The 13,163-nt window shown below is 39.4% G+C and overlaps 1 protein-coding gene across 1 annotated transcript; it reads left to right on the top strand.

Annotated features, from left to right (window-relative positions):
* Positions 1–382: 382 nt before the first annotated feature.
* Positions 383–12,325, top strand: LOC120735100 (voltage-dependent calcium channel gamma-1 subunit-like). Its single transcript, XM_040034278.1, has 4 exons — positions 383–1,020; positions 6,445–6,519; positions 9,338–9,484; positions 9,625–12,325. Exons 1-4 carry the CDS (start codon positions 783–785, stop codon positions 9,855–9,857), a joined length of 693 nt encoding a protein of 230 aa, XP_039890212.1. The 5' UTR covers positions 383–782; the 3' UTR covers positions 9,858–12,325.
* Positions 12,326–13,163: the final 838 nt, after the last annotated feature.

Genomic DNA, 13,163 nt, shown 5'->3' with positions numbered 1-13,163 from the left:
AGACTCAAAGTGTTATTGTTCCAGGGGGAAAATGCTTTTCTTGTCAGCTGAAACACAGTTGCTGCTCTTTGTAAACACTTCCACTTTTTCCTTATAAATAGTTTACAGAGACAAATCCACACAGACGCAGTGTTAAGGTGAGGTAGAGTTAAGATACAAACAGTGTGATGAATGAAACTGAGAAGGAGGGGAAACTATATTTCCAAGGCTGAGACGTTTACTTTAATAGTTCTCATGTGAATGTGAAGACAAGAGACAAATGTTAGTCCACGTTACACATCTCCGCCCACTGGCGGTGTAACCAGATAAGAAGACAGCCTGACAACTTGACTCACCGATCACATTTATAGCATCCCCCCGCCCCTGAAAAACACTGACCAGCACATGCTGCAACCCCCTCTACGCCCATTACCCACCATGGTAGACACTTTGGTCATCAACTTCCCTGATCTACCTCAACAGCTGTTTATCTAAACTTGCAGCCCCTGAATTGTGCAGCACCTCACAGTGAGTAGGGGAAAGGAGACTTGAAAGTAGGACAGAGCCGTCTGGCCCCTTTCCTTTCCAACCAGAAGCACAGATTTGTGACTGGAGGAGAGAAGATATTAGTCTTGGGTGGTGAGAGAAAAGGAGAAGAGATTTTTGTGCTGCAGTCACTGAGGAAAGAAGCCCTAAGGACACAGACCAGTGTGTCTACATTGCAGAGCATCCAGTTTTATTAAGGTTTCCTATTTTATCAGGGGGAAAATATTCACTGAACAGAAATCTCACCACCTGCGAACATGCACAAGCGTACAAAGATTAAGATTGCCATCTTTGTGTTGCTGGTGGGCATGGCATGCATGTTCACGGCAGTGGTAACGGACCACTGGGCAGTTCTTAGCCCAAAGGTGGAGAAACTCAATGAGACCTGTGAGGCGGCCCACTTCGGCCTGTGGAGGCTGTGCAAGAAGTACATCTACATCAGCTCAGAACACTACGACGAAGGGCACGGCTGCGGACCCATCAGCCTGCCTGGAGGTAAGAGAAAATCTGAGAGAAAACTTCTTGCAACTGGAGCATGAAAGTGAACCTGAGAGCCAGTTTTTAGTTTTCAGTCTCTGTGGCTGTGCTATCTCTCCAAAGGTTCAGTCTTTTTTGGAAAAATATTGCATGCGAGTAAGATGCTACTTTAAGGTATGAAGCTACTAAGAATAGAGATCCTGATGCAGGATCACTGGACATGTCATATGACTTTCTAAACTTCCCTTTGCAACACAAACACATCCTGTTGTATGCCTCATGTTTTAGTCCTTTCATGCATTCAGCTTGTTTTTTCTTTTTTTTTGTTTTTCCCGTGGATACATATTGTTATGTGCCGACAGCATTTCAGGGCCTGTTTGATTAGACTTCTGAAACATCTTTGAAATGTGTTTTAAAGAAGTAGCCGGTAGCGTAATATAAATATTAGTCGAAGCATTTAGCCTGTGTTTAAACTATCTTGGTGGTCTTGGAATAAACAGCACCCAGAATGACCAACCACTATGACCAACCATAGATGTAAAGTGTTGACATGAGATAACAGTAGATAGATGTGACATCAGCCAGAGAAATCTAAGCATGAGAGTCTCAAGAGACTGGAGACTAACAGCTGATCCTGATGGTTGGCTCCTCTTTTCTGACAGATAATCTTATTAGTAAAGTCAGCTGCCACAGAACCTGCAGACAGCTGATAATAATACCCATATGGATATGGACAGTGCATCGGAGCTCCCTGACATACAGAGAAACTGGATAGAGCAGCCTCCATGAAAATTGATGAAAAGCCTTTCCTCAAACATCTTACTTGAGGACACTTTTGAGATAGATTTCACACAGTCTAATATTACCACAGCCACAGCCACGGGAAATTAAAGTTTTTAATTTGGCCATGTTCATTTCAAAAACCCATTCATCTTTTTTTTTTAACATATTAAGGATCTTTCAGTCTGTACAAGGCAGGTAAGGTGAAAACAGCACAAAATGATCCAATTTAAATGCTGCTTGTGCATCAAATAGAAATAGAAATGTCGGTACATTTAATATAACACGGAGACATCAGATGGAGGCTGTTCTGCTTCTGGATTGTGTTTGCAGTGGTGTATGCTTACACCAGCCTACTCAACATGTCACTTTACACTGGTATTAATACTTTTACTTAACTGAATGGTCTAAATACTTTGCCCACCACAGTTTATAGGTGATGCATTTTCATGCCCTACAAAGGGCTCACCTTGGTGTGCATGTCTTGTCTCCAAATAAACATGATGTGGTACATCGTGCTGTTAAAGGTGCCTGAATAAAATGCGGACTGTAATAAAATTGAAAAAGAAGTGCTGAGCCGTTGTTGGCAAGCAAAGACTCGTGGTGCCAATGATCTGGAGTGAGAGTTACGCTACTGTTGGGGGCAAATGGGTAATTGAACATTATCTGAAAAACTCTGACTGTGTTATCTGAGCCCAAGTTATATGAGATTTTGGAAGCGTGCCCAGACATCATACCAAATTTATACTACTTACAAATAGGACTTGATTGTGGCAGCCTGCAACTGTTAGGAATCCCAGACACTGTCTGCACTGCAGGGCCATCTCAGGAGCAAGTGAGATGCCTGAGGGGGGCTTGTTGCTGCAGGCATGTGCTGAATATTCCAAATAAGTGTGACCCGCCCAGGCACACAGGGAATTCTTAAGACAGCAACTCCAAGAGACAAATGTTTTTGGGTTGGGTTCTTCATGTGCAGTTTTTGACTTTTAAACAACTACACAGTGAAAGCAGTGATCTGGAATATTTTTGGACAATGCAATATATTACAGTCATTGAAATGAAACAGATCCGTTTCACTTGGCAAATAGCTTTAGAAGAAGTAAATAAAAACAGGCAGAAGTCCCGTGTTTCCAGGGGCTTCCCCAGGCCCACTGTATTTGCACAGGAACAATATTGTTTATCATGAACACTTGTCCTCAGAGAGGTGTCAAACTCTGATCCAACACAGGACTTGAACAGCGTGTGAGATGGTGTTCGCTGAGAGAGACTCAACTGGAAAATATGGGTTGACTTGTTATTTATATCAGCTGTTGATAAAGCACAGACTGTGATATAAAATCAAGTTAAGTGTACAGTAAAGATTTACATGACATGTTGTACCAGCTTTGAGAAAAAAGTAACAAATTAACCTAATGAATATTTTAGTTGTTGGCATTATCCTGCTTTATATTTAACTGCATATGTCTTTTGAGTATCGGAGCTGTTAAGTCTTAATGTCCAACATCAGATATTCTGGCAAGCCGCTTCCAAGTTTTTCACCCTATGTTTAATTTTCAATAGTATTGAAAACAACAATTATGTGACGGCATTTTATTGGCCAAAAGCGTAAGCAATTTTAAAACTGTTCCCAAAAACATGAGAATTTAAAAATATATATATATTACTGTGTAAATTGCTCAGCAAACACCCGCTGTAGTTATAAATATAGGCCACGTAAATACTCAGCTGTGCCGCGTGAGGGTCAAGTGTTCAAGCCAAGTCCTCTGAGTGACGGGGCCGCCTGAAAGAGTCAGGCATAGCTCTAAGGCCTGCTCTCCCACCAGCCTGTTCCCTCAAGACCTTCCTGCAGCTACGCATCTCCGTGCAGCCCACCACTCAAATTACTTCACACTCCCCGAGGATGGGATTCACAGCCCAAAAAAGCAATGGAATCAATGGTATTTTGCCTATATAGGCATGCAACATAGCAACCAAGGGATGGGCATTGTATATGGGGAAAGGGTGCTAGTGATGCCTTTCTAACCTAAATAGGCATGCATCCATGTGGTATTTGAGGTTTGTAGTGGGATCAAAGCTTTATGCAGTTGCAAAGAGGGTGCTTAGATTAGCAGAGTATTACAGAGAAGGGAAAAGTGCACCTTTCATCTTTAGGACACATTTCCATGCAAAAGCAGCAAAGTAGTAACAAAAGTTTGAAAGAAGCCACTGATCGACCTTTACTGAAAGTAATTTTGTTGACATGTACATTTTTCTTGACCCTGCAACAACACTCCACTTGTCATAGCTGATAAAGCAAAGAATGGGGAAGGCTTTGACAGCCAAATGTAGCCAAAAATGAACTGACACCACAAATCAATGCGAGGAAAGACGCTGCTCTGACATGACAATGTGCAGAGACGCTGCTAATCCTGCATCCTCGCCTTGTCAGTCGAAAGATGGCGGACAGCCCTATTTGGAAAAAGGGAGGCTTTATAGAGCTCGTCAAAACAGCCTGGCAGGACGAGGACTAACAGTAACCCAAAATTGGATTAGTGTGTGTGTGTCTCTGGGTTTGTTGTAGCATGCTTCCACAGATGATAACAGATACATTTTTATCCAACAGTTCTTCCTCACATTTCTATAAAAACATGCACTCTGAGGTAAGTTTAATTGGGCAGCACACACAGTCACATGTGGGAATAAACCTGCTAAGCTTAAGCTTAATGAACATAATCATGAAACACTTTCGAACATCGAGACCATGTGTTTTTATTTTTTTATTATTATGTTTTGGTGGATGACTGACGTTGATCAGCATTATGTATTTAGGCATGTGTGTGTGGGGGGGTTCAAAGGCCAGCATTTGTTTTGAATGCAAGGTTTGACTCAATAAATACAAGTAGGTGACAAACCTCTATCACATTCTCCAGTGAAAAACAGCAGCGCTTGTTGCTTAGTAACAACCACTGGGTTTTTTTTCTTCCTTTCTTTGATGGCCAGTCCCTGTCCTCATTCATAAAAAACATTTTTATGTATTTATTTTTTGCATGTAGGCCCACACAGTATGACACATGGCTTTAAAAGCTTGCCATTTCAAAGGAGCTTTGTGTGAACATTGCACTGTTGACTTGACTTGGAAAAATATGATTCATAAATACTATTTGCGCCTGTTACACCAAATTACCCTGTTATTTCCTTTTAGGGGCACCTGACATCCCATTTAGCTCAGTTTCTTGAGAAATAGGAGAATGTCAAAGCTATCCCAGCGTGAGCTATCAAGCTCTTACCATAAAATCATACCATGCAGTACTTCATATTTTCACATGAAAGCATTTCACTTCCCATGATGAGCGCGTGTGGAAACTGGGATAAGGAATGTGCCTGTGTGTTAAGCCCTCATACCGTCGAGATCATGGACATGCACCTGACTGTGCATGAGAGAACTGATGATCTGGTGCTGCATGCATAAATGTTCTCACTATTTGAGCAAATATGATCATTCAAATGTTTTTAATTATTTGAATGATCGTATTTCCCGATGTTTTGGCCAAATATCCCAATGGCCAAAATGTGGTAGATCATCAAATGTAATCAAGTTTTGTATGTACACCAAGCCTGTTTCTAAAAGGGATAACATTTCTACCTGGCACAGCATCAAAGACTTCTTCTTCTTTCAAACAACTATGTGATCACATAATGCATAACGCCTGGCTTTATATCTGCAAATCCCTAAGGCATAACACCTCGTCTGCATGACAGAAACTGAACTCGATGTCTGCAACCAGAGTCAAACCACACAAAGGAGAAAGTTCTGCAGGGAAGCCACTTTTAATTGTAACATTATCTTGGGATGTAAAATCCCTTTTGGACAAAAAATGGAAGCTATAGCTGAGACCATGTGAAGTGTTTAATACAAGTACCATATTCCAAAGGCGTGTGACAAAAGGTGAATGCAGCAAATGGGGCGAACAAATGTGAATGTGGAGCAAACCTGAGAAAGAAGAAAAACAAACTGTCTTATTAGAAACAGAAATTTTGTCAAATAAAAATGAATCATAAAACATAAATTAGGCATTGACAAATATGTCCTTGATCTGAGAGGAATTTAAAAACAACCAAACAACCCAGTCAATGACAAGCAAACACAAGGTAAAAGCACTTTTATGACAATTTGGTGTATTTGCTGGCAGATTATATGGTCAAAACTGAGCATCTAGATTCAAGTCCGGGAAGGTTTTTGGTCATACATAGCAACATATTGAATACCACACTGACTCATCATAGCTGTGTGCAATTAAAGGCTCCCATCAGAGTCCCAACTAAATTAACTAATCATGTCTGTGCTTCACAACCCTCTTGATGCGTCTCTTGCCTTTTATGAGTAGAGCTTTTATTTACATATGAAGACATTTAAGTTTATTGTAATAAAATTTTGCAAGACGAGGCCAACTTTTTAAAAATCTGTAAAATCAAAAGTTTCCCAATAAGAGCATTAGAACTCCAAAAGCACTAAAAATAAATCAATTTTAAACTTACCTTCAACATGTGGATGTAATATCTGTATTTTAATGTTGTGGTTTTATCGTAATGTGTTTGTACAAAGCGGAGTACAAATATTCTGTGCAGATTTGAAGAGAAAATTAAACTAAATATGGTTTTGCTTTGTTTTTTTTCTTTTCACAGACGAAAATTGCACTTACTTCAGGCACTTCACTCCAGGACAGGATGCTGAGATATTTGAATATAAAACACAAAAAGGTATGTTTGTTTGTTTGTTTGTTTTCACTCCCTTTGGCAATTGCTTCGGCCTATTCTGTCTTAAAACACTGAAATAATAAGTTGCTTTCATCTCTGAATTCATGTAGTAAAAATGTTCCTTCCTCTGTGTGAAGTGAACATCAGACGAGATGAAATGTAGCAGTTGCTTCGTGATTTTCCAAATGATCTTACTTGCTGCTGCTTTTCTCCGTGTGGGTTCAAGTTTTCAGTTATGTTTCACATCTGACCACAGCACAGTTGGCAGTGTCACAGCAGGCAGACTCGACCGTCTATCAATGTCAGAACATCTCACGGGAGAAATCCTATCTGAAATCTGACTTCTTTCTTTTTTTCTTTCTTTCTTTCTCCAGCTGACCAATATCTATTTTCAATTTCTCTGTATAACATGCAATAGTCTGCCTCAGTAGTTTTTCAAGTTCTTGTTGTTTCCCCTGATGGTCAGAAGCCGTGGATCATAAGTCCCGAAATTTTGTGCTTTAGCAAAATATATCTTGTACATACATTTGTTCAGCTGTGTATGTTTTCTCCTCTTTGTACATCAGCCCTCCCATGCAGAGGCCGTTAGTGGTCTGAACATACACGTGTGGTCAGTGAGCTGCTTTAGGGCATGTAGGGATGCTCCCAGTAAAAATGTAAATGAAGTGAAAATTTGAAAAGCTGAGAGTAAAAGAGATGATCAGGTTAATGGGCTCAGACATTTGGAGTTTCTTTCTAAACTGTCTCTTTCAGCAGGGTGGTTATATTGATGCATCCGATACTGTATGTATTAATATGTACTCATACCTAATCTGCTAAATTTGGAGAGTGACATAAAGTGTACGCTCAATAGCAAAAAATAAAAATAAATCCTATTCCAGTACACATTAAAAGAAAGGAACCTTGCCAAAGAGATTAATACATCTCACAGCAATCACTGCAATGTGTAGCAACACTGTGAATTTGAACGTGGCTTGACCAGTTCCTCATAATACTGCCCCTTTCTGTGTTGGAGGGTTAAATTTAGCACATGAGAAGTTCATGTTTCTGCAGGCTGAAAAATTTCTGAGCAGTGCAGTGAAGCAAGTGCTGTATGAATAAAATGCAGAAAGCTTTTTGATGTCTATGTTGCTCACGCTATGTGAGAATCCATGGTTTTGCAGACTTGAGTTAGACACCAACCTCTAACACACATGGTTTATGTTAAAGAGCTGTTCAGGGTGCAGCCCATCCTCCCCTGCCAGTAGAAGATGAAGGCTTTTCCCCCCCAAAGGGGTGCCTTTCTCTCCCTAGGGTATGGTTCACAGGCAAACAGGCTACAGATCAAAGGCCTGGGTTCCTATCTACCTGTCTGCTCAGAAACCTAGCCAGCTGCTGTTGTACACTCTAAATGAAAGACCAGAATCCATTTATATTAGTGCACCCAATTTCAAAGACCTTGTATTTATAATAAAAGCAATGGAGAAGTTAGCAGGTGTTTTTCTTTGGGGAACTAATCTAAAGACCCAAAGCATTCATTCATCCATCCACCCCAGGTTGTTAGTCTAGTCACAGGCCCAGATAGCCAAAACCTGACATAGCCTATTTTGCATAGACTTCTATTAGTGTTCAAATACAAATGGTGAGTTACACAGTATCACCATACAATAATATCACCCTGTTATCATGACCCTGGGCACAATAGTGTACTTTAAATCTGCCCCGCTACTCCTAAAAACTAACCAGAGTACCAAATACCACAAAATAACAATACTTTCAGCTACTAAAGTGTTAATTTCGTTGGCTAAGTAATTTCACCATAGTTTTCATTCACAAAAGTCTTTTTTTGACGAAAACGAGATGATAACTAAATAAAAAACAACCCACAAGGACAAAAAAATATGATGAAATGGGCTCAGACTTGCGTGGACGAATAAAAACGAGACGAAAATATTCTGGTTACATGAGGAATAAGGTATGTAGAGAGGCGGGACAAGTTTGGAAGCGATCCAATCAGAAATAATCACCTTGTGCAGAGAGGTTAGACACGCAATGTTTGATCTGTCGCCAACAAACAAGGTGGGAAGCACCCACACTCTCTACTTCTCATAAGAATGCTACAAAATGCGACAAGAGTACACGTATGGACACATTTCGCATTTGATGTCAAGAAAAACCCTTTGTAAACCCGTGGAGAAAATTTCAGCAGAAAAAACGAGACAAATTTTTACACAGTCAACTTCAAAATTAGTGTACGATAATCTCGTGATATCGTACACTAAACCTAACTAAACTAAACCAACTAAAACTAAAAGACTTTAGATGTAAAAGCAAGCAAAGTTTCGGGAAAAAAAAGAAGATTATTTTGTCTTTTAATTAAAAAAAATGTTTATTTAATTTTTGAGTAAAGTTTAACTTTCTAGTTGCTTTATAATTATAAATAGAAATTAAAGTATATAGTTCGTTTCTTTAAAAAGCATTATTGTCTTCTGCTGGAGCCCAAAAACTTTCATGGACAACAGAGAGACAAGAAAAGCGAGAAAACCTGAAGAGGCGAAGGCATGGATGACAGGTTAATAATAATTTGTCACAGCAGATTTGGAGCTCTGTTGCCTACAAGTAGAAGAAAAAAACACTTCAGTATTAAAGTATCTACATTTGTTGCCTGTCAGGTCATGTCTTTGTCATTCAGCATTAATGAGACTTTCACAGATGCTTTTTGTCCATTTCCACATGCACTAATCCGCCAGTGGCAGATCCAGGAAACTTTACAACATGACTGTAAAATTGACTGACATTTTTCATGGGAACCATTTTCTGACCTTTTTTTTTGTCTTTCCAGAGTACAACATCTCTGCTGCAGCCATCTCCATCTTCAGTCTGGCCTTCATGATCCTTGGCTCTCTTTGTGTGCTGGGCTCATGTACTGGTACAGGCAAAAAAAGAGACTACCTCCTTAAACCTGCTGGCATGTTTTTTGCATTTGCAGGTGTGTTCAGTTTCTGTTTCACAGTCGTTTTGCTTTTATTTTCAGTGTGTGTTTCATATTTGGTGAGCATGGGAATCTGCGGGTGCCACAGGTGTTACTATAAGCCGTGTCTAATGTTTAAGCATCACTCTCTTTCTCAGGTCTCTGTGCATTCATCTCACTGGAGGTGATGCGTCAGTCAGTGAAGCGCATGATCGAGAGCGAGGAGACAATTTGGATCGAATACTACTACGGCTGGTCCTTTGCTTGTGCCTGCACTGGCTTTGTCCTCCTCTTTCTCTGTGGCATTGCACTCTTGTTCCTCTCCATGCCTCAGATGCCCAGGAATCCATGGGAAACCTGCATGGATGCCGAACCGGAACAAGTTGAGTGATAGCAAGACATACGGACAAATGCAGGAAAAGAATGACTTGTCTTTTATTTTGAATACAGATGTTAGATTCAACGACATCAGCTTGTCATCAGAGAAGAAACCACAGTGTAAAGAGCGGCCCTTTGTAATGCCTGCAATTTTGTGTTGTAGGCCACAGTTGCTTAAAACCTGCTCTACTCGTCACTAAGAGCTGACATTTCCCACATGGGATTTATAAGTATTTTTTAAGATATTCCTTTCCCCCTCCAACTCATGATTTAGTGCTGGCATGTTTTTACTGGTGAAAAGGTACTGTATTATGACCTTGGTCTTACTAGTTCCCCCATGTGTCACTCCTTAGTTAAAAAGACAAACATTTTGAGCATTAATGGCCTGACATCCAGGTCAGGTGATTTTATGTACTGCATTATGTATGATATCGTGTACATAGCCAATGTGCTTCTGTATTTTTTATGGCATCACTCCAAGAAGCTCTCTTATACTGTCAATTAAGTCATTTTTTAGCCTATAGCTTAAACGGTAAATCTCTAATGATAAATAAAAGGAAAAAAAACATCATTTAAAGTTAAATAATTGCACATTAAGTCCAGAACTTCATGAGTAAAGGAAAGCTTTGAGCAAACTACTTGCTCAGAGTCTGGGTGTATGTGTCTGTAGCAAGCTGAATGCTAAACACCCAAAGTCTGCAGCACCAGTCATGTTGGAAAAGGTTCAGTTCTAGCAGGTGCACATACAAGGCCTTGACAGCTTCCATGCCAAACTGATACAAAACATGTCTCTGTTCATTTTCATGTGTTGTTATGACCCGTTTGACCCATGTGGCGAATGTCCATTTGCATCTATACACGCTGTTAGCATAGATAACGGAAAAAAAGCCACAGATTCATGGTCTTTTACTGAATTGTAAGCTTACATGCAGAGTTTCAGAGAGATGAGCGCCAATTGAATTTAATTTCGGTTGTAAACGATGTCACGCTGTGCAATCACACAATATGCAAGCGGCAAACTAATAGAGTGATGGAGCTGCACTATATTTTCAGATTATGAGCACGGACTTTAGCTGATGTTTACTTGCAGTTTATAATTCAGTTGTAACAGCGTAACAGTCCACATTAAGGAGTGAAAGTTGGTCAGTGACCATCCTATTTGGTGGGGGATTTGAACTAAATTAGGTCACCTGGGTTTAAAAAGCAAAAATGTACAGGACATTATTAGAATAAACCTTTTCTGTGTAGCCTGTATTGCGCAACACCAACCAAGGGGATATAAAAGAGAACAAGAAGCATGAAGTTCGCAGCCAGACACTTACAGAACTTCTCCTCTACTGGGCTTTTTTTTTTTTTTTTTTTTTTTTAAAATACAACATTATAAAAAGTCAGGTTATATAGCTGCTGACGTTATGTGACACACTGAAAGGCTCTTAAATATTTGTTTTTACTTTTCTCAAAGTCACTCACGAAATGGCTGCTGTTCTGTGCAAACAGACTCGAGCACCAAGGAGTTCATATTTCAGACCGTTTTGTGCTGACATGTGGTGTATCTGAAGAACCACACTGTCATTGTTGTGTCAGCCTTGCATCCATCTTTGCACAGAGGAGGAAAGAATCCAGTTGTTTATTTACTTTTAAAATAAGTTTTCTTTGACTTTACTTTAAAGTTGTATTGTCACTCAAAAAAAAAAAAAAAAAAAAAAAGTTCCAGTGGTTTAAAATAGAGGCAGCTGTTGACGTGAACCTCCTGTACTTGTAGTGTTTTTTTCACTGAACGAGGCATGCAGTAACAACGTTTGGAATGCGTTAGATTTTGAGTGTGTTTGTTATATACTGCTTTATAGGTTTGTAATAAAAATTCAATCTTGAAATGCTGTGGAAAACTTATCTGGGACCGCGTTATTTAATGCAGTAAAGGTCCATCTGGACCCAGGTGGCACAACTACACAACAATTCAGAAGACAGAGAAACAGAACTCAAACAGTTTCAATAAAAACACTTTAATAGAGAAACAAATAAAAAGAAAACAAAAGAAAATAAACCTTTAAAACACAGTCAAAAATCCTTGAATCATAACCACCACCAACTGAAATGAAGAAGAGCAAAACAGATCTATCCATTGTTTTGTACCCACGAGTAAGGAACCAATGGGACTGAGAAGCTGGGAGGACAGGTGAGCCATTGATTCACTGCAGCGAGGGAAGAACAGAGGAGAGCCAACAGATAACGGGAAAAGATGGCGCTTATAGAAAGCTGAACACAGTGCTCTCTGCTGGCTGGGCAAAAGGTTGCTCCCATTCAGTGTGCCACACACACACACACAAGATGGTTTCACTTTGTCCCCCCCCCACCACTTAAATACACACCTCAGACTGTGATTTCTGGAAGGTGAAATCAAACTGTTACACACACACAAGACAGTGCTTTTATTGTCTCCTTTCAAAAGAAAGACTCCTGACAGGGAGCTGTGAAAAAAAAGAAGAAAAAGAAACAAGAAATGAGCATTTCTTTAAAAAAACAAACAAACAAAAAAAAGGCTCGATCTCCTCTGCTTCAAGACCAAAACTGTATCAATAGAAGTGGTGAAATATTAGTATTGCACAACTTCAGAGACCAGCCAGCGACTATTGTGTGGAAAACAGATCACCTAAACACAGTATTTTAAATTCAATACACACGAGGGAGCAACCTCAGCTTCACATCTGCCAACTAAGTGCAGAAAGAAAAAAAACAAAACTAAACCAAAAAAACCTAACATGACCATTACATATTTGATTCACACATTAGTAAAATAGTATAATAGATTTGTTGATAATGTCACAAGTTATTGTACACATCAAATAATATACCAAAATCTGACTCTGTAGGTTAAACAAAAAGCTTTTTTTTTTTCTTCTTTTTTTTCCTCCATCGATAAATCAATACAAACTGGTAAAAACAGGGATAAAAACCAGCCAGATCATCTCAACATGCAAGAAAAGAAAAAGACTTCACATTTAAAAACAAATCCATTTTGATTGTTGTACAGCTTGGGAAGTGGTGAGAAAACAGGGAAGGACCAATCCAGCAACATGTACTTAAAAATACACATTGTACAGTGAAAGAAGTTGTAACAGCTGCAACACAATGTCTCCTCTGCCTAATAAGCCAGACACCATCTTTAAGAGAAAAACAAAAACAAACAAAAAAAACAACAACAACAACAAAAACAAAATCTTAAAAAAAAAAAAAAAAAAAAAAGTTCCAAGATGTTGCAACTACCAACCGGGTTGTTGTTGTCCATTTCTAGAATTCTTTGTTTTGTGAATTTGCATAA

The sequence above is a fragment of the Simochromis diagramma genome, unplaced genomic scaffold, assembly GCF_900408965.1.
Source record: "Simochromis diagramma unplaced genomic scaffold, fSimDia1.1 OVJJ01000747.1, whole genome shotgun sequence".
NCBI lineage: Eukaryota > Metazoa > Chordata > Actinopteri > Cichliformes > Cichlidae > Simochromis > Simochromis diagramma.
The sequence above is the reverse complement of the archived record's forward strand: the minus strand, read 5'-3'. Positions and strand labels throughout refer to the sequence as shown.